Source organism: Petaurus breviceps, unplaced genomic scaffold, assembly GCF_028583685.1.
Source record: "Petaurus breviceps papuanus isolate PSGF00001 unplaced genomic scaffold, PetGlider_PUasm1.0 214, whole genome shotgun sequence".
In the NCBI taxonomy this organism is placed as follows: Eukaryota; Metazoa; Chordata; class Mammalia; order Diprotodontia; family Petauridae; genus Petaurus; species Petaurus breviceps.
The window spans coordinates 14,794,331-14,822,153 of NW_027185863.1; the positions used below are offsets into that span (position 1 = coordinate 14,794,331).

General features: G+C 37.7%; 1 protein-coding gene across 6 annotated transcripts in view; it reads right to left on the reverse strand.

The window, feature by feature from the left end:
• Positions 1 to 27,823, reverse strand: part of NAXD (NAD(P)HX dehydratase) — a 73,717-nt gene that overhangs the window by 4,790 nt on the left and 41,104 nt on the right. For all 6 annotated transcript variants that reach the window (XM_069094117.1, XM_069094112.1, XM_069094113.1 and 3 more), the window contains 3 exons: positions 16,706 to 16,756; positions 16,507 to 16,611; positions 15,137 to 15,257 (listed from right to left, as the gene is read on the reverse strand). In XM_069094117.1, coding sequence (XP_068950218.1) covers positions 15,137 to 15,257; positions 16,507 to 16,611; positions 16,706 to 16,756 — 277 coding nt within the window. The remainder of the gene's footprint in view (positions 1 to 15,136; positions 15,258 to 16,506; positions 16,612 to 16,705; positions 16,757 to 27,823) is intronic.

Here is a 27,823-nt window from a genome sequence, read left to right on the forward strand (position 1 = left end):
CAATGTGTCCTCCCTTCTACCACCCATCCCCCTTCTCTTTTACCCTTCCCTTCTATAGGGCAAGGCAGATTTCTATGCACCACTGCCTGTATATCTTATTTCCCAGTTGCATATAAAAACAATTCTCAACATTCATTTTTAAAACTTTGATTTCCACATTCTCTCCCTTCCTCCCTCCCTACCCATCCTCATTGAGAAGGCAAGCAATTCCATACAGGTTATACATGGTATAGTCATGTAAAACACTTCCATAACAGTCATGTTGTGAAAGACTAACTATACTTCCCTCCATCCTATCCTGGGCCAATTTTTTTCTGTTCTCTTCTTTGACCCTGTCCCTCCACAAAAGTGTTTGCTTCTGATTAACCCTAAAAGACCATATTTTAAAAAGGCCAGGGTCTCCCACTGATCTCCGGTCAGGTCTCATCCTGAGCCACTGGACCCAGACGGCTCTGGAGGAGAAAGTGAGACTTGGTGACCTTGTACAGCCCTCCCTCCCTCAAATCAAAGCCAATTACAAGTCATGTCATAATCTCCCTGATGTCATGGTCCTCTTTGAGAATGAAGGACAAACCACAACCATGCACTGACATTACACAGGTAAGATAGCTACGTCTATTAAGAGGACTTCCATGTCTTGTGAAGTGTTTTTTACTTTCACTTTTTAAAAACTTGTTTTAAGTCTAATATTTCTTTCATGTTTCTAAATAAAAGAATAAAAAATTATTTTGTGTATTCTTATTTCATAGGTATATACATCTCATTTAGATTTATCAACTGTCAGAAAAAAAGTTTGAAAAATGTTTTGATTGAGTAATTTTAAATGTTATATAATTTTATTTATACTTACACACGTACTTTTTTTTGGTGGCATATAACAATCTGACATCCTAAAATAATACCCCTAATACAGCTGGCTCTTACTTGAAAACAATATACATGTATGTAGTGTGTGTGTGTATACATACACAAAATCAGAACTTCCCATAAGCCTCTACTACATTTTTAGATACTGGGTCCTAATACATAGTAAAAAGCACATTTAAGAATCCTAAGAGGGAAAGGATTCTGGGAATATGATGGTCAGAAAATTCCAAGCTCTCAAGATTTTCCCCCACAAAAAAAAGTTAATATAGCACCTTAGGGTGAACAGAGTGTGGGTGGAGATAAATAAGAATAGAAGCACAACTGGGGTCTTCCAGAAACAATTTGAGAAGATCAGAAGAAAAATCCCAGAAGGAGGTTTGGTCAATGTGAAGAGTAAACACCTCAAGGTTAGGTTCTGTTTTAACAACAAGCAGCAAGCCTCTTACACACAAGAGGCAAGTCCTGAGGTTAGCTGGTTTGAGAGGCTACCTCAGCCTCAGCCACCAGAACTTTTAGCCCCAGGATAATGAGGGGAGCTTGACTTCTGAGCCTGGGAAGATTGAGGGAACCTCTGCTGACCAGGAATGTCAGACCCAGCTGTGCTGTAAAGAGCATCGAGGGTGAGAAGGAACCAGCACACATGCCTACATGAGTGCAGAAGCAGTGGGGCAGAAAGCCCCCTGGCTCTGGGCACTCAAAGGGAGCTGGAGGTTTGGTTTTGATTTCGGGCTAGAGGGGAGATCAAAGATCTGGGGCAAGAGGCACCATTTCCCACATCCCAGGGCTAGAGGTGATTACAAATAATTAAGCTATTACCACAAAAAATGTACAGGCAAAGGAGAAAGAATCCAATCATAGAAAATATTATGGGAATAGAGATCAATTATGATCAACAAAAGAATCTTGGGGCATGAGGACCAGGGTTCAGATCTGGCCTCAGATACTTAACACAAAAAATAGCCGTGTGACCTTGGGCAAGTCACTTAACCCCAACTACCCTCCAAAAAGCAAAAAAAAAAAAGAATCTTGATACAAGAATACAAGAAATATCAAAGAAAACTGTCCTGAAGCATTACAACAAAGGGGGAAAGAAGAAATAGAAAAAATTCATCCATCACCACTTAAAAGAGATCCTATGAGGAAAACTCATAGAAATATCATAGTCAAATTCCAAAACCCCCAGCTCGAGGAAAAAATATTAAAAGCATCAAGATTAAAACAATTTAAATACGATGGTGCCACAATTAGAACTACACAAGACCTAGATGCAGAGACATTAAAGGACTGCAAGTCGTGGAACTCAACATATTGAAGAGCAAAAGAAGTGGGGCTCTGGCCAAAAATATCATACCCTGCAAAGTTAAGTATTATCCTGAATAAAAAAAAGGAACATTTGATAAACTCTCAGACTTTCAAGACTATGTTAAAAAAAATCCTGAACTTAATAGAATAACTAAGAGAAATATAAGGTACATAACAAAGACTGATTATAAGGGATCCATAAGGACAGACTGTTTATTTTTATATATATAAAATGTAAAACACATGTCTAAGATTCTTACCAATAATTGGGTAGTTCTTAAGAAAGACTGGGGTAAACCTGAGTATGATATGAATTTAAAAAGTAAAACCATTTAGGAATAGCTTAAAGAGGAATTACTTTAGGGGCGGCCAGGTGGCTCAGTGAGTAAGAACACCGGCTCCAGTGTCGGGATGATCTGGGATCAAATCCCAGCTCAGATACTCAGCACCACACCCAGAAATAACTGACCGTGTAACCTTGAGCAAGTTACTTAACCCCAACTGCTTAAAAAAAAAAAGAGAAATTATTTTATACAAATGAGGTGCAAGAGAAAGAACTGATACAGTGGAATTGGATGGGGGAGGAGGGCTGGTAGTTGTGGTAACCTACTTTCATTGGGAATGGGTTTAAGAGGGAACTATATATAGTTAGACAAGTATAAAAGTCTTCTAAATTCAGAAGAAATAAAATGGTAGGGGCATAGGGAAGGGGGAGAGGACAAGGGAGGGACTTTCAGAGGGGAAGGTGAGGGAATAGGTAAAATAGGGGTATTGAAGGGTGTTTAGATTTATGGAAATGGGAGGATAGGGGAGGGATCCTTGGAGGGGGGTAGGTAAGTAGAGGGCAAGGTAGTGGGGAGAAGTAAAGTAGAGAAGGCAGGAGGGATCAGAAACAAGAGATACAATTAAATATAAAAAACAGAGATTAGGATTAGAATAGGTTTGGGAAAGTATATGTCTATATATGTATGTATATATGTGTACATATATATCTATAGTTATAGAGAAACATATCTAAACTTTATTGTGGTCTTTGGGGGGGGCAGGGAAAAAAAGAACAAAGTAAAAAAGTGCACAGCTGAGAACAAAAGAAAACTCACAAGGAAGCAAAAAAAGATGGACAATTCTTAACATGAGTATTATTTATCATACAGGCTTTCTTGAAATGAAAATTTATTGCTACATATTTTGAATCTTCTCGTGTTCTACTATGCACACAGCATGCTTTTCCCCCCTCTTTCTAATATTGTATTTAAGTTCTAAGATTTAAGTTTATGATTTGTTTTTGTTTCATTCCTTTATTCTATATTTGTGTTCTGGTGTTTGAGTCTAAAATAAAATTCTGAAGAAAAAAAAAAGAATCCTAATGCTGACTTCAGAAACTCCTGCCCTGTGAAATTCAAGTCTGTGTCCCTTTAATTTGCCCAAAGAAACCCTGAAGAAAAAGCAGGCCAAAAGGAAGATGTCTGTAGTATAACTGAAAAACCACTGGATGAGAAATCAGTTGATAAGAGTTCTGCTTCTGGAAAGGCTACTTTGTATAACCTTATCTAGGCTTCAAGTTTCTCAATCGTTAAAATGAAGTTGGGCTGGATAACTTATAAGGTCACTTCTGTGTATCTCCATTTTTCTAAAAAGGCAACCTACATGGTATTTCTGTGCACATACTAAAACATTTCATAAGTAATTACAGTGGGAGTTTTCATGGATTCTTTGAGATCTGAATGTCGAAGCAATTACTCTAGCTACATCTCTTGACATTAACAACTCACCATGACTAGGAAAATTTTTCTTCAATTCACAAAAATCTATTTTCTCTCCCTCCTACCTTCTCCCTCAATTGGAAACAAAAAAAAACCCCTGTTAATAAGAATCAAGCAAAACAAATTCCCATATTGGTCATGTCCAAAAGATAGGTCTCAAGTTGCATTTTAAGTCCCTCACTTCTCAGTCAAAAGGTAACATTGTTTGTGAGCGTGATGATTAATCACAATGATCAGCATTCTTAAATATGTTCAAATTGTTTGTCTCTGTAACATTGTTGTTGCTGTTTAAGTTACTCTGGTGCTGCTCATTTCACTCTGTATCAGTTCATACCTGTTTTCTCAGGTCTCTCCGAGACCATCCCCTTCATCACAGTGTCCCATTACATTTATATGCTATAATTTGTTCAACCATTCCCCAACGGATGGGCATGCCCTTCTCCCCTCAGTTCTTTGCCGCCACAAAAAGCATCTCTACGTATTTTTGTACATAATTCCTTTTCCTTTTTTTAAATCTCTGGAGTATCCGGTCAAAATATAGGTAGTTTTATAACTTGAGGGGCTAGTTAAAATTGATTTCCTGAATGATGTTGTTGAGCTGTTTTAATTGTGTTGGATTCTCTGTGACCCCGTTTGGGGTTTTCTTGGCAAAGATACTGGAGTGGTTTGTTATTTCCTTCTCCAGCTGAGGACACTGAGGCAAACAGGGTTAAGTGACTTGCCCAAGGTCATACAGCTAGTAAGTATCTGAGGCTGAATTTGAACTCAGGTCCACTTTTCAGAGTAGCTAGAAGAATACCATTCTTTTTCAGAAAGAAATGGGGAGGTAAGACAATGTGAATAGGATGGTGATGTATTTGACTTTAAAGTTTTTACTCTACCTGCCTCCTGTTTATCCTTAATTGTTTCTTTAATCAACTGCTATCTTCCTAATTGAAACAAAGGGTATTTGAAGTGCTTTTTCTTTGAGGCAACACTATTCCCCTACTGCTCTGGCTGGAGAATGGGCTCCAGAACCTGATTAAGGAAACCCTGTGAACTGTCAAGCACATTAACTCATTCATGCCGGTGAGACATTCTGCATTGAACACTTCAGTCCTGGTTGTGCGGCTGCCAAAACAGTCTGCAGTGGGAGTCTGAAGGGTTGGGGGAAGTTTTCTACACTAATAAAAAGACTTGCCACTTTTCCAAGGGCATTCTCAGAGTTGCTCTCATCTGATCCCTGAAAAACAAAGATATGTTGCAAGTCTAGGAGCAGACTCTTGGTGATTAGTGTTGTCCTGGGCATTCTGTGAAGCTTCAACCCAGAAGCTGTTGTTTTCTGTGTAAAATAAGAATCTTGAAAGCAGTTGGGGACCTGGCAATTAGGGGATCCTGACTGTGAATGTGAATTCTGGTTGTGTGACCACTGACAAGTCATTTCCCCTTGTGAAGCCTAGTTACCTCATCCTGAAAATGGGTTCAATAATACTTGTACCCCCTGCCTCACACAGTAAACTCTCTGTCAGTCTTAAAACATGACAGAAATGTGACAGGTCTCTTTAGAAAGTCACAACATTTTTAAGCATGACATCATTCCAAATCTGGGCTATTTGGGAGAGAATTGGAGGCAAATTTCTCTGATTCTTACAAGACTGTCTTAAATTATAACCTATTGTCTGTGCTCTCCCAGTTCGCCTCAGAGGGACTTCTCCAAACAGAAAGCCCTTCAGCCATGTTTTAAGCAGCTATTAAACCTGGGGGCTCCATCTGGGAGCAGTCTGTTTTCTCCCATTTCCTTTCATCTTTGTTGACTAGAACTGCCATGGGGGAGCCTGACATGAAATGAAAGGCTGCCATGGTTTATCCAAAGGCACGTGAGGCAGAGTCTTTGACCCCAAGGGTCAGTTTTCAATCCAGCCTCTACTTGGACAAAAAGACTGACTGACCGACAAGCGCTGATCTTTCTAGGAAGTGAACTGCTTCAAGAATTATGCTTCCCATTTGAAACTGCAGTACTGAACAGGTCACAAGAATAATTTGTAGGTGAAATAATGTCAGTGACAATACTGCAATCCATCCATACTCTCAGCCCTGAGTGACTGCCCAGGGAAAAGGCTACAATTACAATTTCTGATTTTCTTTCAGAAATGGCTGAGACCAGAAACAAGTCTTGGAAGACACCAACATGTAAAACCTTAAGAGTAAAATCTTGTTTTTAAAGATTAATGAAGCTCTGAAACTCTCACTGCATACTTATTCTGAAGAGCCTAAACTCATCTTCAAAGACGTCTAATCCAAACTGAATTTGCTGACTTATTAATTCAATCAAATTTGTGAATTTCAAAAGGATTTGGATATGAATATCAATTCAATAACAATTTCAAACAAGAGACTCTCCTACAAGTAATGAAGAAGTAATGTCATTTAGTTTTTTAAAAATCTAGAATAGTTTTGAATAATCAAGTATTAAGATCAATTATGTGAAGTGTTAACTCAGACCAATATTAAAATCCAATTTTGATTTTAATAATACATTACCTATTCAGGGCAAATGTGAATCATATGTCAGTGTTTATCAAACAAATTCTAATTATGGACCTATACAAGGTGTCTCTAGCCTAAAAAGGCACACAAAAAAATGAGAGAAAAAAAAGACACTAAGATTTTTGGGACACCCTTTATTTTTATATCTTAATATATTTCAATGAAATTATGAACCTTGATACAAAAATGATTCTACTAAGGCAGGCCTGCATAACATACAGCCTGCAGGCCCCTTAAGGCACAACAAAGATTTCAGGCAGCCCAGCAACTAACCATTGTCAGTCTGTCTCTAGTCTAACGGATCTGCAGTCTGCTTTAAATTCTGGCCCCTTCCTACTGCCAAGTTATGCAGGTCCATACTAAGGTAACTATTTCCTCCGTTAATTTGTAAAGGCAAGCAGTCTTTCAGAATATTTAAGAGAGAACTTATCCCTTCCCTGAGAGAAGATAATTTTTCTATTTAAAGTTAAATGTTAATATTAAGCCATCCTGCAACTTGAAGTGTAAATCTTAGAATTTCAATGGATACACAAATGAATATGTGCACCAGAAGACATCTGGAAATAGAGGAGACTTAGGTCAGACACCAAGGGACCCGTCTCCTCCATCTTTCAAGGGTTTAAAACTAATCAACTTTATTTGGAAAAAAATCAAGCCTGCCATAGCGGAAATACTCTCATTCTTCATTACACGCCCAAGGACTGGCTTGGTAAAGTGCATTTATAAACACTTTTCCGATTATTCACAGTGAGAACTGGCCAAAAGCAAATAGCTTGGTTCTCTCTTTGTTCTGAAGGAAAGTTAAAAATCACAAAAGATGCCCTGCCCCCCTTTCTCCCATCCACATCCCCCACAATGTACTTTATTTTAAGCTTCTTGGAATATCATTTGTACAGTAAGAGCAAGAAGAAACATAAGCTGAATATATTTTAAAATACCTACATACATGTGGAGGGAAGACATATTACGTTTGTTGTCACAGACTGACAGAATTTCAGAGTTGGAAATCTAATTTAGTGGCCATCTAATTTAATATGAATTCCCAGGATAACATATCAATCCCCCCAAAAGTATTTATAAAGGGCCTACTATGTGCCAAGTACTGCGCTAAATTCTTGTATCCGGGGATACAAGAATGATATAATCCCTATTTGCAAGGAGTTAGGTGGCCCAGTGCATAACTACTTGGCCTGAAGTGCTGCTGTGTCCAACTCCTCCCGACCCCATTTTGGAGTTTTCTTGGCAAAGATAATGAAGCAGTTTGCCATTTCCTTCTCTAACTCATATTCACACATGAGGAAATGAAGCAAATGGGGTGTACTCCATAAATATACAGAGAATTGTTAAACCACTCCAGGATGTGTGTGTTTATGTGTGTGTGTATGGAAATGGCAAACCACTGAAGTATGTATATACACACACATACATATATGTATGTGTATATATACACATCCATCCATCTATGGAAATGGCAAGCCACCCCAGTATTTTTACATATATGCATGTGTGTATATGTATATATATATATATATATATATATATATATATATATACACACACACATACACATAAATATATACAAAGTAATTTGGGATAGAGAACACAAAATTGTCAGGGGAGAAGAACCAGAAAATGCTTCATTCAGAAATTCAGAAGATGGTGCTTGAGCTGATGCTCAAAGGAAAAGAGGGTTTCTGAGGCAGAGGTAAGAAGGGAGGGTGTTATGGGCCTTCAGGATGGCTGATGCATAGTCAGAAAATGAATATGGGTACTGTCTGTGAGGACAAGAGAGAGGCCCAGCTTGGTGGTTGTCCATATTTTGCTTGAAGACCTCCAAGGAGGGGAAAGCAAGCACCTCTTAAGCCTCAAGCAGCCTGTTCCACTTTTGAGTAGCTCTAAATCTTAGGAAATTTTTCTTGATATCAAGCCTAAATTGGCTTCTCTGCAACTTTCAGGCACTGATCCTATTTCTGCTGTCTCAAATCCAACACAACAGTCTAAACCACAGGTTCCCAAACTTATTTGGCCTACCACCTCCTTTAAAAAAAAAATTACTCAGAGGCTCCTTGGAAATCTTTCTTTAACCCTTTAATGGCTTAAAAAAATGGCATCATTTCAAAAAAATATAAAGTATATTTAAAAAGACGAATCAATTTAATAATTTATTGTAAATTTATGTGGTTTTTCCTGCACTGAAACTTCAATGAAGCAATACTGTGTCATGTAAGTATATAGTACTGTACTGTAAACAAGGCATTACACGCACATATTCCTGCTGATGCATACTGAACCTCCTGACAATGCACCACACACTCTCCTGCCAATACCTGCTTACCCTCTTGGTGGACCTGACCATCATAACTTGCATTTTGTGTTTATTTTGAAAACAATGTAATCACTATGCCATTAACTATTACACAACAGATGAAACATGCATGAACGGTTTTTCAAAATGTTCTTCTCTTCTTTCCTTATGCTTCCAGCACCTCCCTTATTTTTATTCAATGACCCCCAATGTACTACTGCCCCTCCCTTTCCAGAGCCCCCCACAGGGCAGTGTCTCCCACTTTGGGAACCGCTGATCCAATCTGAATCCTTCCTCCAAACAATAGGGATTCTGATACTGGATCTGTACTCCCCTGAGCCTTCTTCTCTAGGCTAAACAAACCTAGCTCTTTCAACCCATTAGCATGCATGGCCTCAAGGTACTTCATTTATCCCTTCTGAATTTCATTATATTAGGTTCAGTTCAATGTACAAGTCAGTCAAAAACATTCTGGAACCTGCCTGTAATGAAATACTACTCAGTAGCAGTCAACTGTTAAAACATTAATCATCTACCATGTGCTAGGCACTGTGCTAAGTTTGGGGATACAAATATGTAAAAGAAAGACAGTCCCTGCCCTCAAAGGGTTTACAAACTAATAGGGAAGACAACACACAAAATAAAGCTGGAAAGGTGGGGAGGAGGGGTACCCAGCATGGAGTCATAGTCAAAGAAGTCCTAAATCAGTACAGTCAAATGGCAAATGAGATGTCTTCGGAGAGGCAGTTATTTCTCCCAGGCTTGTGTCATCTGTAAACTTAATAAAGCAAGCCACCCATGTGTTTATCTAGGTAGCCGGGTGGTAAAGTTGATAGAACACTAAGCCTGGAGTCAGGAAATCCCATCTTCCTGAGTTCAAACATGGCCTCAGACACTTAGTAAATGTATGACCCTGGGCAAGTCACTTAACCCTGTTTGCCTCAGTTTCCTCTGTACAATGGGGTGGAGAAAGAAACGATAAACCACTTCAGTATCTTTGCCAAGAAAATACAAAATAACAACAACAAACTTTTATCCAAGTCACTGATGAAAATGTTCAATTTTCAACAAATGTCGAATCCATCTAACTGTATTATCATCTTAATCTTTCTCTCTCCATCGTCTCTAAAATAATGGTATGAATACTTTATCCAAAGCTCTGCCAAAATCCAGATGAACTATATCTAAAGCATCCTGCTTATTTACTAGGTTGTGATCCAAGAAGGGAGGCATGCTAGCTCTTCACAATCACCGCTGTCCTTTCTAGAAGGTCACTAACCATTTCTTTAATGATCTTTTCTATAATTTTCCCAGGAATCAAAGTTAAATGCACTTCCACATAATGGGAGAGGTCAGCATACTTTTGCTAGAGAAAAATCATAATGCATATCAAAAACAGTATAACTCCTTTTTGAAAAAGTTTACTATATACCACAAACTCAGTTATACTGCAACTCAAATCATATCCTAGATCAAGGGTGGGGGACCTGTGACCTTAAGGTCCTATGTGGTCTTCTAAATACTTAACTGTGGCATTTTGTTTTTTGGGTTTTTTTTGGTGGGGGGAAGGCAAGGGTAATTGGGGTTAAGTGACTTGCCCAAGGTCACATGGCTAGTTTTTGCATTAAGTGTCTGAGGCCAGATTTGAACTCAGGTCCTCCTGACTCCAGGGTCAATGGTCTATTCACTGCACCACCTAGCTGCCCCAACTGTGGCCTTTTGAAGGAATTTAGATTTAGAAGGTCACAGCTTCCCCACCCCTGATGACAAAAAGTAAGGCACCTTATTAGCTGGCAGGGGAATGGATACCAGCTAATATGCCTACGCCAGGCAACTTAGGTATAAAAGTGTTACACAGAGACCACAGCACAGGATGACAAACACCTCCTACACCCCCCACCCCCCCTGACCAAATCCATAACAACCATTTCTATCAAATTTTATTCAATGTGAATCTATTGCCATTCACCAACCTACATGCAGGTTGGGGCAGAATAAGAACACCTCATATTAATCTCTTGTTCCATAACATTCTGGCACACTTGAACAGTGCTTAAATTTGGTAGGTGGGGAAGGAAGGAATGTTATTTGGAGATAATGGGGATATAAAAACAAATGATATCTTATAAAAAAAAACACCAAAAATGAATCAATAATGCTTATCTTCGAGTCACAAAACTAGAATAGCTTCTATTGCTGCCAGTAGAAATTTACTGATAGTCTATAAGGCTGAGTCACCCCTGTAGAATCTTATCATTATCTACCCTGCCGGTTGGAAGAATGGCAAAAAAGTAATGACTTGATTTAAGCAAAAGACTGGAGACAAAGCAGGATCCCACTGACTGGGGAATAGAGGAAAAAGCTGTTATCGATGCACGTGAGGCATTTAAAAAAAAAAAAAGACAAATGTGAAGAACAAACTGAGACTTGAAAAGACTTAGATGAAATGATGCAAGGTGCTGTAAGCACAGCCACGAGATCAAATTATATGATGGTCACAGCAACACGCAGGAAAAAGAACAGTGCAAGTCATAGGAAGTCTAATCAATGCGGTGAACAGAAAGCTGATAGTGAGGCATTCCTGCTACCTCTCAGCCAAGGGGGCATGGACTAGATGTGCAGAATGGTGCCTACATTTTTGGACAGAGACAATGTGTTGATGATTTTTCCTGTGCTTATTTATTATAAAGGATAGTTAATTGTGGAGGAAGGGAAATCAGTGAAATGTAATAGTGACATAAAAAAAAGAAAAAAGCATCAAAATATATTATGTGACTGGGTGTATATACACACATATATTTAATAAAATATAATACTAAATAAAATAAACAATATAATTAATCAATAAAATAATAAATGGCTATATATTACATATAGCCAAATACACATTTATGTTATAATATAAATAAAAATATTAAATAAATAATAAAATATAATAAAATTTAAAATACTAGTTTTGACCAGACAAGAAATTTCCCTAATATATCTCAAAAAGAAATCCCCTCCAGATGAACTTACCTATGAGACAGAAACAGTCAGCAGAATGGATTAGAAACCAGAATCCAAATATATGTTGTTTACAAGAAACACTCAAAACAGAAGAGATTTGATTAAGAGGCTGAAGCTGAATCTTTTCTGCTTCAGTTGACGTGAAAAAGGCATGGGTAGCAATCATGATGAAAGAAAAAGCAAAAGTAAAAACAGACTGAACTAAATAAAATACTCAGGGAAACTACATTTTGCTAAAAGAAAACAATATCAATACTGAATATATATGTACCAAATGGCATAGCAACCAAATTCTTAAAGAAGTTATATGAATTGGTAGAGGAAACAGACAGTAAACCTTTACTAATGGGGGAACTCAATTTACCTCTCTCAGAACTAGATAAATCTAACCAAAAAATAAATAAGAAAGAAGTTAAAGAGATGAATAGAATTTTAGAAAAATTAAATATGATAGACCCTTGGAGAAAACTGAATGGGAATAGAAAGGAAGATGCCTTTTTCTCAGCTGTACATGGCTCCCTAAGAAAAAATCCCCATTACCAGATAGATTTATAGGTAAATTCTATCAAACATTTAAATAATGACTAATACCAATACTATTATAAACTATCTGAAAAAGAAATAGATAAGAAAACATTTCTACCAAATTCCTCCTATGACGCAAATATGGTTTTGATACCTAAAACAGGGAGAGCAAAGACAGAGAAAGAAAATTTCCCTACTGAATACTGATGCAAAAATTTTTAATAAAATACTAACAAGGTTTAAATAAAATACTAGCAAGGTAACTACTGCAGCATATCACAAAGATTACAGAGCGGGTGGGATTTTTATCAGTAATATAGGGCTGGTTAAATATTATGAAAACTATAAGCATAACTGAACATGTCAACAAAAAAACATCAAAAATCGTATGATTATATTAACACATTCAGAAAAAGCTTTTGACAAAATTTTGACAATTCTTGTTGAAATCACTAGGAAGCATAGGAAAATGGAGCTTTTCTTAAAATTATAAGCAGTACATATCTAAAACCAAGAGCAAGTATTATCTATAATGGGGATAAACTAGACACCCACCCAATAAGAATAGGGGTAAAACAAGGATGTTTATTATCAACACCATTACTCAATATTGTATTAGAAATGTCCAACTATAGCAATCAGACCAGAAAAAGAAATTGAAGGAATAAGAATAAGCTACAAGGAAACAAAACTAGCACTTTTTGCAAAATAAAAACTATCACTCTATCATGGATGATATGATGGTATATTTAGAGAACCCTGGAGAATCAACTAAAAATAACAACTTTACCAAAGTTGCAGGATAAAAAAATAAATCTACATAAATAATCAGCATTTTTATATATTACCAACAAAACCCCGCAGGAAGAGACAGAAAGAGAAATTCCATTTAAAACGACTGCAGACAGAAGAAACTATTTGGGAGTCTACCTGCCAAGACAAACCCAGGGACTATATGAATACAATTACAAAATACTTTTCACACAAATAAAGACATCTGAACAATTGGAGAAGTATTAACTGCTCGTGGGTCAACAGAGTCAATATAAAAAAAAGACACTTCTACCTAAATTAATTTACTTAATCAGTGCCATAGCAATCAGACTGCCAAAGAATTATTTTATAGAGCTAGAAAAAATAACAAAATTCATCTGGAAGATCAAAAATATCAAGGGAATCAATGAGAAAAATGTGAATGAAGGCAGTTTAGAAGTACCAAATTTCAAACTATACTATAAAGTGGAAACCATCAAAACAATCTGGTACTGGCTTAAGAGATAGAGTGATGGATCAGTAGAATAGATTAGATACACAATATATAGAAATAAATGTCCATAGGATTCTAGTGTTTGATGAACCCAAAGATCTAAGCTTTTGGGGAAAGAACTCATTATTCCATAAAAACTACACAAAAAAACTATAAAGCAGTCTGGTAGAAAGTAGGCATAGACCAACATCTCACATTGTATACCAAGATAAAATCAAAATAAGTACATGTATTAGACATAAAAGGTGATATGAAAAGCAAATTAAGGGAGTACAGAAAAAAATTACCTGTCAGATCTGTGGATGAGGGAAGTTTACAACCAAACAAGAGACAGAGGGATCACAGAAGGCAAAAAAAATTTTTTTTATTGATTTGATGAAATTAAAATGGTTTTGCACAAACAAAACCAATGTAGCCAAAATTAGAAGGAAAGCAGGAAATGGGGAAAAATTTATAGCAAGTTTCTGTTATACAGGCATCATATCTCAAATATACAGGGAACTGAGTCAAGTTTGTAAGTTTCTCTTATTGATAAATGGGTAATGGACATGAACAGGCAGTTTTCAGAAAAAGAAATCAAAGCTATCAGTAGTCATATGAAAAAATGCTCTAAATCACTAAAAAATGAAAATTGAAGCGACTCTAAGGTAACACCTCATTCCTATCAAATTAGTTACATGACAGAAAAAGAAAATGATAAATGCTGTATCCCAAAGAAATCAAAGTGAAAAGGACCTATTTGCACAAAAATATTTGTAGCAGCTCTTTCTGTGGTGGCAAAGAATTGGAAATTGATGGAATGCTCATCAATTGCAGAATGGCTGAACAAATTGTGGTATATGACTGTGATGGAAGACTATTGTGCTGTAAGAAATGATGAAAGGGGGTAACTAGTTAGTTGGTGCAGTAGATGAAACACTGGCCCTGAAGTCAGAAGAACCTGAGTTCAAATCCAGCCTCAGGCACGTAGTAGTTGTGTGAACCTGGGCAAGTCATCTGACCCCGAATGCCTCAAAAAACAAAAACAGGAAAGGATAGTTTTAGAAATACCTGGGAAGACTTATGTGAAATAACTCAAAGTAAGTGAGCAGAGAAGCAGGCGATCAATAACCAACTGTGATTAATAACCAACTACTCTATCAATCCATGACAATTTCAAAGGATTCATTACAAAAAATACTATCTACTCCAGAGAAAGAACTTATGCACTGAGTGCAGATTGAAGCATATGTTTTTTCACTTTATATTTCTTGTTTGTTTTTTGCAACATGGCTAATATGGAAATATGTTTTGCTTCACTTCACATGTATAACTGGTATTATATTGCTTGCCTTCTCAATGGGTGGAGAGGAGAATTTGGAACTCAAAATTAAAAAATCAATGTAAAAAAAATTAAAATAATTTCTTTTAAAAAAGAAAATCCCTCTAGAGAACGGTGACATTAATTTAAAGAAAGAATGGATAGTCTTAAACTCATCTCTAAATGGCTTGATTTAAATATAAAATTACCTCAATAGTAACACATAACAAAAATTTAGCCATGTCACATTTAAGTAAAAACTCATTACTTACCCTTTTCGCCATCCGAAATAATATCTTTCTCTCCTTTCTGAACAACCGTCAGATTCCCTAAGGCTTGGCTGAGTTTCAACACACATTTATGATTATCATTGCTATCTACTGAGGTTCTAAGCTACAACACAAGGGGGGGAAAATGAAAGAGCTGATTAGTACAGTGACCATGATTCCAGAAGACCAAAGGAGAATGCTACCTCTAACAGAGAGGACAGAGAGGTGACAGACTAAATACGCATAATGAGACATACATCTGGATGAAGTCAACATGATAATCTGTTTTGCATTATTTACTACGAATATTTTTCTGGTTTGTTGTTCTTTTAATGAAAAAAAATTTTTTTTTAATGAGGGGGAAAAAAGCTAACACACAAGACTTCCATAGAAAATTAATCTTACATTATTATAAGCTTTTAAAAATAGCAAGCTTGGGAGAAACTTAGAATGGAGATAAATACATTCTCATATACCTATTTCTTCCTTTATTAACGATTTTTTGAGTAAAAAGGAACCCTATCGAAAGACTGGGGACAGCGAGGCATTACAGTCGACAGAGTGCTGGGACTGAAGCCAAGAAGTTACCTTCTTGAGTTCAAATTTTGCCTTGGAAACTTACTAGCTGTGTGACCCTGTGACACTTAATATTCTTTGCCTCAGTTTCCTCATCTATAAATTGAATTAGAGAAGGACATGACAAACCACTCCAGAATTCTTGCCAAGAAAATCCCCCCAAAGGTCATGAAGAGTCAGACAAAACTTAAAAACAACTGAACAATAAAACAGAAAGACTGCATTAAGAAGTCTGTTAGACCTCCCTCCCTTCATTGCAGAGGTGGAGGGCTTAGGGTTTGTGCTACATACCAGGGGTTCCCCACCCTTGGCCTAGACTGCCAGAATTAGTAGACGTGTTAGCTGATTTTGCTGAATTGCTTTTTCTTCAATTTTCTTATTCTCTGCTACAGTGAATGGCTTAATGAGTAGGGAAGAAGGAAGGAATATATATTTAAAATGAAGATAATGCAAAAAAATAAATAAAAATTTTAAATAAATAAAAGTCTGCTAAAAATAATCATAATGTGAAGATTTATCTTGTCCTATATGATCTGGATAAAGGAATAAAAAAACCCTTAATATTAAAACATTTGTAAATGAAATTTCTCCTCTTTAGAAGATGAAAATAGAATATATCTTGTAATTAAGGATCACAGAGCTAGAAAGAACTTTCAACATCACCATTTCATCTTGCACTGGAGGAAACTAAAGAATAGAGATGGCTCGACCAAGGTCACACAACCAGCAAGTGACATACTGACCTCAAACCTGGGTCTACTATATGTTGTTGTGTTCTCTCTGGTCAATGAACTTACCATGGTTTCGTAGAGTCTGCTGAACTCCAGATAGTTGGGCGTAAGAATTGCCTTATTATAACCTTGAATAATGGAAGGTTGTTCAGCAATAATCCACAACCCATCCTGTATAAAACAATAACAGCTGTTTATTTGGAAGAACGAAGGAGGGTTCCCTAGCACAGGATAGGAAATGAAAAGCAAGGAAAGCGGTACTTACAGCATCAATGACCACAGGAATACCTCTGGCCTTGGATTTTTCTATAATGCCCTAGAAGAGAGGAAATTTATGTTAAGATGTTTATGATGTTTCCTCTCCAAAGGAACAAGAAGAAAGTCCAGCATTTTCTTTTTAAATAAAAAGTGCTGTGCTAAAGAATTTCATCTTGCTACTGAAAAGTTCTCAGTTGAGGAGAGTCATACAGGCAATAGACCAAGCAGTCCACACAGATTAAACCTCAAACCCAAAACATTCACTACTGAAAATTAATATGCTTGTTGAATTAAAAATTAAAGAACAAATGTAGAATGTCATTGTTCTCAAGAGAAGAAGAAAATTGGCTGCTCTAAGCCAAGACTGAACCAGCACTGAAGTGAATATTGTTAGTCCCCCCAACTTAACAAAAGTAAATGTTTAAATCAGTTAAAGTTCAGAACGCCTGGTTATAAATGATGCCCACAAAAGCCTATTTAAACCCATAACGTAGCTAAAATATTACGTTTAAAATGATAAAGGCACAAAATGATATCTTGGCAACACTAAATAACTAAAGCAGAAAATGACAACAGAATTTTTTAAAACCCACATTTCTAAAAATTCACTCTTGGCACTATTAATTAAGGAAAGATAGAGGAAGACAAGGAAGTAGATGAATTCCCAGTGTTGTTTTTTTTTTTTATTAATTCTCATTCTAGTTCAAAAAGTATGATTTTCCTTTTCCTCACTATCACTATCACAATACTACTTTTTATACTTCTCCATCAATATTTCAATCATTTTTTGATTCACAAGAGAAATGAAGGCATGGAGGAGGGGGAAGGAAAGCATTAGGAGAAGGCACTTTTCCCTCAGTAAATGAACAAGAATTAGAAAAGAAAGTGAATATATTTGAGAAATAAAATTACCTGAAGCATAATTAACTGAGTCGAAAGCAAAAACACAAGAAAAAGTAGGAGAAGAAAAATATGCAGATTATAGTCCTGAGAAGGAAGGGAGGATATGGTGGAGATGTTGACCCAGGCAGATCCTCATATCAGCCATCAGATGCAGGCTTGATATAGGACAGTACAGAGGCTAGCCTAAATGAGGCAGGGGAACAGAATGCCCTCTAGGCAACTGAATGGGGGCAGTATATATATATACACCATTTCTACAAAATTTTCCCAAATGAGATGTTCGTAATTAGAACTTTTTTTTTTTAGTTTTGTTTTTTTTTTGGAGGGGGAAGGACAGGGCAATTGGGGTTAAGTGACTTGCCCAAGGTCACATGGCTAGTTTTTTATGTTAAGTGTCTGAGGACAGATTTGAATTCAGGTCCTCTTGATTTCAGGGCCGGTGCTCTATTCACTGCACCACCTAGCCACCCCAAGAACAACTTCTTAACACAGAATTCCCAGAGTCTGGGGTAAAAGATCATCAATCACCTAATCCACCCTAGGAATCTAAGGCCCAGAAAGATTAGCCCATAGATTTGTGGATGAGTAAATTTGTATGTAGTACCCTAGGTAGAAACACTAAGGACACAGTTCCCCCCATTCCTTCCAAGGAACATAATAATTTTATAATTCAATGTTTTGGGTAGTGTGACTAAGTTATTGCAATTCATATATTTTGACTGGCTGGAACTAATTTTGTTAGCATAACAGGACTGACCAAGATTTGCATGGATTCATACTAAGAACCCTGCCACCTCACTTTCTGTCCATTTACTTGGCAAGTCTGATCTTGTGATAAAATAAGATTTTAAATCTCAACCACTTCTCTTAAATGCAAATCAAAGGTCCTAACTCCCAAAATGCAGTGTTCACCTACACATTTATCCCTCTACTGATTAAGTCTGGCTTTCCATTTTGGGGGTCTTTTCTCTAATCCATTCTTCACACTGCTGCCATTAATATTCCTAAAAGAGTCTTGTGCAGGTTAATCTCCTGGTCAAAAACCTTCGGTGTCTCCCTTGTTGCCTCTAGGATAAAATACAAATTCTTCTTGAACCTATAGTTTGTCCTCATCCTGACCTCCAGTTCCCCCAGTCTAGCTATCATTCCTTCTCTGGTTTCAATCAATTATCTTTCTTCCAAGTCAACCCCAAGTTTGACCAATTCAACCACAGACTATTAGTTAACCTAAAATCCCTTTCTGCTTATCTTATCACCAGCAAGCACTGTCCAGAAGTGTTTAGCAACATGGGAGTAAGAGATGGCATATATATGGTACTCCCATGTTGCTAAACACCGCTGGACAGTTACTCAAATACCCTGACTGGGTTTACTAAAAATTTATGACACCTAATATCAATTCACTGTTAACTAGATGGTGCTGTGGATAGAATGTTAGGACTGGAGTCAAGAAGGCCTGAGTTCAAATCTGGCCTCAGACACTTACTAGCTGTGTGATCCTGGGAAAATCAATTAACCCTGTCTGCCTCAGTTTCCTCATCTGTAAAAGGAGCTGGAGAAGGAAATAGCACACCACTCCAGTATCTCCCCAAATGGGATTACAGAGAGTTGGATGGACTGAAAAGACTGAACACCCACCACAACAATACATGTTATTATTAGGATGATTAATTAGCTTGTGACCCTGGGAGAGTCACTTAACCACTATCTGCCTGAGTTTCCTCAACTGTAAAATGGAAATTATAAAAGTACCTATCATCCATGTTGTTAGGAAGATTAACTGAGATAGTATTCATAAAATCATTTAGCACACAGAATTCTCTTGGTAAATGGTTTTTTCCTTTCCTTCCTTCTTACATGACAATCTTTTTACTCTTACCCAATCAGCTTACTCCACATTCTACAGAAGTTGTTCCAAAGTCATTGCAAATTCCAAAGAACTCATGATGAGAAAATACTATCCACCTCCAGAGAGAGAACTGATAAATTTGGAGTGCAAACTGAGTATCATTTTCTCACTTTAGTTTTCTTGCTTTTTAAAAAAAATATAGCTAATATGGAAATATGTTTTGCATGATTTGACATGTATAATTGATATCATATTGCTTGCCTTCTCAGTGGGTGGGGGAGGGGAGAACATTTGGAACTCAAAATTTATAAAGAACACTAAAAGTAATTTTTTTAAAAACCACTTTGCTATTTTCAAATTCCCTATGCCTCCTTCTTACCTCCTCACAACAGGGGCCCTCCAAGTTTGTTTCCTGGGGGCCTAATTAGTTTTTCTATGAGAAATTATTAGCTTACTTAGGACTAAGAGCTTCAGAGCAGACAACAGTCTAGCCTTATACCTGTTTATTCTTCAATCTGGACAGATTAAGTAGTAGGCAATTATAACCTACTGAAAGTGCATTAGAGTCCTGTATTCAGGGGTGGCTAGGTGGCGCAGTGAATAGAGCACCTGTCCTGGAGTCAGGAGGACCTGAGTTCAAGTCCAACCTCAGACACTTGACACACTTACTAGCCATGTGACTTTGGGCAAGTCACTTAACCCCAATTGCCCACCAAAAAAAAGGAATACTGTATTCAAAAGGTATCATTAGTCAGGAGACTTCACTGCTATACTAGCTTCTCACAGCAAATCACAGCCAAACCATGTGTCTACCCTATGATGACTAAGGTTAGCCTAACTAAGTAAAGGACTACAAAGTCAGTTATTGTTATAGGCTAGCTGTTTTTGAGTTGTGCCCGACTTTTCACTACCCTTGTGGGGTTTTCTCAGAAAAAACAATGGACTCGTTCGCCATTTCCTTCTCTAGTTCATTTTACATATGCAGAAACTGAGGCAAACAGTGTCCAGGTTCACACAGCTAGGGAGTATCTGAGGACCGATTTGAACTCAGGAAGATAAGTCTTCCTGACTCCAGGCCCAGCACCACTCCACCTACTGCATCACCTAACTGGCCATTATAAGAGACCATAAGAAGCCAAATTAATTTTAACACATACCAGAACAAGAATGCCCTTTTACAATATGCTAACTAGAATGACAAAACTTCTATTTGAAGACTTCTAGGGACAAGATTCCTAAAACCTCATGAGGCAGAACATTCAACTTTAAAAAGTTATAATTCTAAGTATTTAGATTAAGCCTATATTTGCCTCTTTACAACTTCTACTCATAGTGCCTAGTTCTGCCCTCCAGGAACCAAGTTAGATAGAACAAGTCTAATCCTTCAGCCTGACCCCAAGTATCAGGCCTTACTCTAAGTCAAGGGTAGGGAACCTTCGGCCTCAAGGCTGCATGTGGCCTTCTAGGTCCTTGGGTACAGTCTTTTTAATGAGACCAAGTTTTACAGAACAAATCTTTTTATTGAGGGGATTTTCTCTAGTTGCTTCAACTTATCATTCTCATATGAAAGCATCCTGAGGCCCTTCCCCACCTCCTCTGGACACTTCCAGCTTATCTGTGCTCTTCCTCAAATGTGATGCTACCCAGCCAGCAATATGGTATCTCAGTCTGGCTGAGGCAAAGTACAACGCCCCCACCACCACTCCACTCCTGGAGTCTAAGACTGAAAACTTTTTTGGCTTCCATTGCACAACACTGCCGTCTATTGAATTTGCCATATACTAAAAATCCACAGGCTTTTTTTCACCCAGATGAACTGCTGTCTAACCTACTGAAGTACGTGACTTTTATATTCATCTCTCTTAAATTCCATCTTGCTCAAGTCACCTCAATGGTCTCGCCCCACTGAGATCATTTTGGTCAGTCATTCTGTGTAGCCTGTCATCTACACATTCAATAAGCAAGCTGTATATGCATCTAAGTTACTGATTAAAAGTAAACACAGCACACAATCAAGCACAGATCCCTGGTACACGCCTTAGACACATCCTTCAAAGCTAAAATCAAACTATTCAAGACTATTCTTTGAATGTGGCCGTTCAACCAGTTCTAAATCCACATAACTCTAACACCACCTGGCCTAAATCTCTCTAGCTCAACCCCAAGAATAAAAATTAAAGACTGTCGAATACTGGGCTAAATAAAATCTAGATAACCCATATTTATAGTATTCCCCTCATTGATCTGTGGCAGCTGGGCAGCCTAATAGATAGAGCACTGGACTGGGAGTCAGGAAGGCTCATCTTCCTGAGTTCAAATCTGGTCTCTGACACTTACTAGCTGTGTGACCCTGGACAAGTCACTTAACCTGGTTTGCCTCAGTTTCCCCATCTGTAAAATAAGTTGGAGAAAGAAATGGCAATCATTTCAGTATCTTTGCCAAGAAAACCCAAAATGGGGTCATAAAGAGGTCAGACACGACTGAGCAGCAAACCTGATCAACCAGTTAAAAAACACTGTCAAAAATAAATTAGTTTGACCTAGTGTGATACACTTTTGATGAAGCCCAACTGATATTTTTAAAGCACAAGTCACTCTCCTACTCAAGAACTTTCAACAGTTCCCTGCTGCCTTTAGGACGGGTCTACATGACATATCCAAGGATTCTGGGTGGCTGGTGAAAAACGCAAAAGAAAGAAAAGATGTAATGAGTACTTTGTCCCTGCCCCACTTAACCTGCCTCCCACTCACTAGTCATTACTGTACCTATCATGTAACGAGGCAGGCGGGTTGTCATGCAGTCCATCCCATTTGTCACGTGACCCGTGGCAATCAACCATCTCTACTCTAAGAGTCGTGATTTCATAATGAATAAAAATCTGGAGTAATAAGTGTAATAAATTGATATTAATTGACATTTCCCTTTTTTAAAATATGGTTTCTTTGCCAAATAGTTTAACCATTAATTATACTTTTACTTGGAAAGGGAGCCACTAAAAAACTATCTGCAGCCCAAAAAAGTTTAGCCTATTTTAATTTTGGCTCCTTCCTACTGCCAAGTTGTGCATGTTTGCTCTAGGACAAAATACAAATTTCCTATTTGCCATTTCAAATCCTTCACAATCTGGCAGTAGTTTACCTCTCCAGGTTTACTGTACATCCTTTCCCTTCAAAATTCCAGCCAAATTGGCCTACCTGCTGTTCCTTGATTAGCACTTCCTCTCTCCTTTGTAACTATGCATAATCTGCTTAGGCTGTCCCTCAGTACCCAGTATATATTTGCTCCACAACCCTCTCTCTTAAAATCCATAGTTTCCTTCAAACTTCAACTCATGTGATGCCACCAACAAAAAGTCTTGACTGGTCTTTCTGGTTGCTGGCCCTCTCTCCCTCCTCAAATTATCATGGATATGCTTATTTGCTTATATGCCTGACAGATTGTTAAGTACTTAATAAATGCTTGATGAATGATTGCTGTACTCCCCTTCTTGGAGAAACATAACCTTGCCCATAAAGAGGGCAAGGACTATTTTTCATTTTGTCTTTGAGTCACAATGTTTTGTGGTCAATAGCATGCTCTTAATAAATACTTGTTAGAAATCCAGGCTCAGACACTTAACACTTGCTAGCCATGTGACCTTGGTCAAGTCACTTAACCCCAATTGCCCTGCGTACCCCCTTCCAAAAAGCAAAAATAAATAAATAAAATACTTGTTAGATTGACAGAGTAAACAACATTTCCAAACTTCTCTACTGAGAATAAGGAAGTGTGTTTCATTATCTGTTTTAGGGACCAAAATTTTTTTTCTGAAAACTATTCTTATAAGATGATGACATGTTTTTACATTCATCTTCCATTATCTGGCTTAAAAAAAATCTTATCTACAGGTACTTTAAAAATGGATGTGGGTGTAAAGCCTAGAAAGATGGTGGAGTGATAGGAAGCAGTTCTCCTTCACAAACTCCTCCAATCAGATCTAGAAAATAAACCAGACTGAATCCTGATGGAGAAATCCAGAAAAAGTCATATGAGTCATTTGTCCAGCTCACCTTGGCATAGGGAGACAGGCAGAGAGGTCTGCAGACATTAGGGACAGGGAAGAACAAGAATACACACAGTCTCTGGCACCAGGGCAAGGGGAAGTCTCAGACACATACGTAGACAGTATAATGGCAAAGGGTGAAAATTGGCAGCTCTACCACCCTCTCCCCAGCTCCAGGTCACAGATACAGGACAGAATGAGACAAGGATCCGGGAGCGGGGTGGTGTTTGCAGGTATGGAGGCCCTGGACTATGTATGGAGAAAGAAGGAAATTCAGAAGCCGGCAGCAGTAGTGGAATGGAAACAAAGCAGGGCCTCAGCCTAACCTAGAAAGGATTAACCCTGACCAAAGAAAGGCCTAGAATTCAGGCTCTCTGAACTAACAGAGTTTTCTAGCTAACTGATAAAGGCTGAGCCCAGTAGCAGTTTACATCTGCACAAACCTAAGCTCAGATCAGGAATGTGGTGAGCTCAGATCAAGGGGGCAGCTATCAGGCCCTACCCTGGATCCAACACTTTGGGAGTGCTGGAAAGTTTGCATGCCAGCAATCTTTCCCTGAGATCCCAGAATGATACAATACTTAAGAGCCTAAGAAAGCAGCAAGCAGACCAGCATAAAGCCTTCCCTCCAGAGGTATCAGAGCCCAACTCTAACATCAAGTCTGAAGTAGGGAAGTAGACTAGAAGAATGGGCAAACTAAGAATAAAAATTAAAAAGAACCCCAACATCATGAGTTATTACAGTGGTAGGGACTCTCAAGGCACAATTCCAGAAGAAGAAAATGACTACAAAACATCCGCAAGCAATTTCTCAGAGAAAAAGGCAGCCTGAGCACAAACTCAACTAGAATTCCTGGAAGAGGTGAAGTAAGGGTTAAAAAAAGAATTAAAAATGTTTTCATAAACAGAATTAGAGTACTTGAGGAAAAAGTTGGAAAAGAAATGAGAGTTATGGAAGAAAGCATTGGAGAGGGAATTAACAGTTTGACACAAGATGTATAAAACCTTGCCTAAGCCACGAACTCCTTGAAAATTAGAATGCACCAAATAGAAGCCAATGATTCCATGAGGCACATTTGTAATAGGTTCTTGTTTTTCCTACTTTCTCAATGGGGGGTAAGAATAGGAGGGTGAGAAGGTGAATCTTGGCTAATTAAAACAAAATAACTATAATGACTATACATATCTGTAACAAGTGTTTTATTTTTCTTGCTTTCTGAATGGGGAAGGAGGAAGTCAGGGGAATGGGAGAGAGGGAAGGCTGATCTTTGAAAATAAAATAAAATTTAACTTACAAATAAATAAAAAGGGACATGATCAGTAAATTTCCCTGGCACTCATTTAGATCTCTTGAGACAGCTCCCTGGATTTTCTATATCTGATCTCTTTTACTTTGCGTCTTTAGAATTTTTTAAAAGATCTTTCCAGTGTCCTCCTGCGCTAAATCTTCTGTAGAATTTTAGTCCCCAGAGTCTTACTTAACTTCTTTTAGAAGAAACCTACTCTCTTCAATACAAGGTGGAGACATTTCATCTCTTACCTGACTTTGCTTTCCTTCTTAAGCACAAATTCTAAGACGCTGTGGTCACTTCCCCACAAAGTTCCCACCATTTTTACATCAACCACTTATCACTTTATACCCCGTGGCTACTATAAAAGAAAAGCAGGACACAGCAACAGCTGACACATTCAGTCTCTCCCAAATCCTTCAGCAAGAGTTGGTCTACTTAATTCTGGGATGACTGCTGACAAGGACATTAAGGGACCAGGGTCAACAAACGATGGACCAATAATTTGTCATAATGACCAATCATACTGTCAACACACCGAGGCCAGGGGCATAATCTTCAAAGGTCAAGTATCTTTTAACAATCATGGTTCGAGTTATGAGTCTCCCTGGGGTATGGAATACCACCCGAGTGAGGGTCCTTGCAGAGAACCTTTCTCAACTCTATTTACAGAATGTACAGTGTCACTTATTTCATGGTTACTATTCTTTTTCCCCGTGTCTGCCAACGGTAGAAAAGCCAGTTCTTCAGATAACAAATAACCCATGAGCGCCAAATACTACCAGACGAAAGAAAGCAACAATGTAGACCCAAGATATGCTTGGCAAAAGCAACCATGCTGTTCACAAATGGGAATTCCCCAGTGAGAATTCTTCTCCCACCTCCCTACCTCCCCATGAGACCAAAATCCTTCTCCTCTAAACTATTATTAAACTCCATTTTTTGGTAAGTGGATAAAATTTAAAGCATCTGAATGGTACCACCTGACAAGACTACTTATACTCACCATGCTAATTCCACATCCCTTCAAAACCAGTAGAATCTTCAATGCCTCTAATTTGCACGATGCGCCATCCAGTGCTACTTTTAAATTGTATTTGATTGCCTCTCAAATTATTTAGCCTGAATGCACCCACTGCTGGCTCATTAATCACTCCCTATTCTCTCAGCCCTTTTAAAAAAGAAATGAATAGCTACTCGTTCCTCCACCAAGGCTTCTATTATCACAGCTTCTAATTTCAGAATTGAACCATCACCTCCTTCTGAAGCACACGGGCAATCTGTTCACAGCTCTAATCCTCCTTCCTGTTCTCTCAATCAACATCCGGAGGCTGGATGTTGTGAATCCTTTCTTATCGCCACTTCCAGGTCTAAACAGCAAATCCTTCCCTGACAGCATCCCAAATTTGGGCATTTTCATGCACACAAATTGAATGTGTTTTGCCGACCAGAGTGGTAGCAGCCCAGAAGGATTACAAGTTTTAAGGTTCTGTGCATTCATTCATTACTGTAGCAACACAACATTCATGCATGAATACAATGGCCTGTGTTCAGACTTGCAAAGAGCATGTAACTTAAGGTACTTTTTTTCTTGCAAAATTAATGCTCATCGAATGGGACCAATACTGAATATGTCCAACACTGAATGTGTCACAGATAAATAAAGAAATTTAAGTTCATTTCAATCAATTAAAACATTAGTAGATCTTTTATTTTTGTTGTTACTGTTTGTTAGTGATAATTAAACTATGTTGTACCTCAGCTGTCTGGGAAGACAAAGATGAAAATAATTCATTACAGGAAAAAGGCCGACTGGAAAGTGACGAAAGAGCTACTTAAAATGGAATTTTGAACAGCAGATAATTTATGTACTGTTCTGATTTATAATCACAATTAGTCTGAACCAAGACACACACGTCTCATTTCCCTACTTTTGACATGCTTCAAGTTCTCTTCCAGTTATCATGGTATATACAATTAATAAAAATAGTTCTTTAAATTGTTTTTCAAATCAGAGACTTTATTTATCCACAGAAAACTTTGCAAAACAAGAACTAAAGAGAGAAATACTACTTTCCAGTAGCCAACCTAGGTCTTAACAATGGTTCTAAATTAGTTCTGTGTAGTAGCATCTATTGATCTAGTTAAATTGAAATAAGACTATTTAAAGCTATTGTAAACAAATTCTATTAAAACATTTAAATGGATCTTGTCTCTATCAAACCCTGATGAAATAAATATCACAGGAAGCTAATAGCTCATGAAACATGAAAACTCTTTGGATTGGTTGGTGATGTTTTGTTTCTTTGGAGGAGGAGGCAGGCAAGGCAATTGGGGTTAAGTGACTTGCCCAACGTCACATAGCTAGTATGTGTCAAGTGTCTGAGGTTAGATTTGAACTCAGGTCCTTTTGACTCCAGGGCTGGGTGATATATTTAAACTGAGTTCCTTTATCATCAAAGAAAGAAAGAACCAATGTGGACTATGCAGATTCACAGGGAAACAAGAAAATCCTGAACATTGTATGGGGGCGTGGAAGGGGAGAGAGGAAACTTTATTCTGTGACAGAACAACAGGAGCTATCTTTTTCACTGATAAAGGCCATCAATGAACAAGCATTTATTAAGCTCTTACTACGTACCATGTACTATGTATGTTTTAGGCACAGGTGATTCAAAACACAAATATAAAAATACAGACTCTGCCTTCAAGGAATCTATATTTGATCAGGGAAAATAAAATGTACAAGTATATACAGAATATTATATATATATATGTTTCATGTATATGTACATGAGTATATAATTCATATATACACATAGACATGTCATATATATGTATATATTCACACACAAAAAATTCAAGGTAGTTAAATAAAAAGTTGATAGGAAAGGCGGGTAATATCAGGAAGAACTAGGGTAATCAGAAAAGGCTTCATGTAGAAGGTAGTGAATGACTTTATGAGGCAGAGGGAAGGAGAGAGCTCATTCCAGGTATGGGGGATGGCTAACAGAAAGGCACAGAAATGGCAGACAGAATAT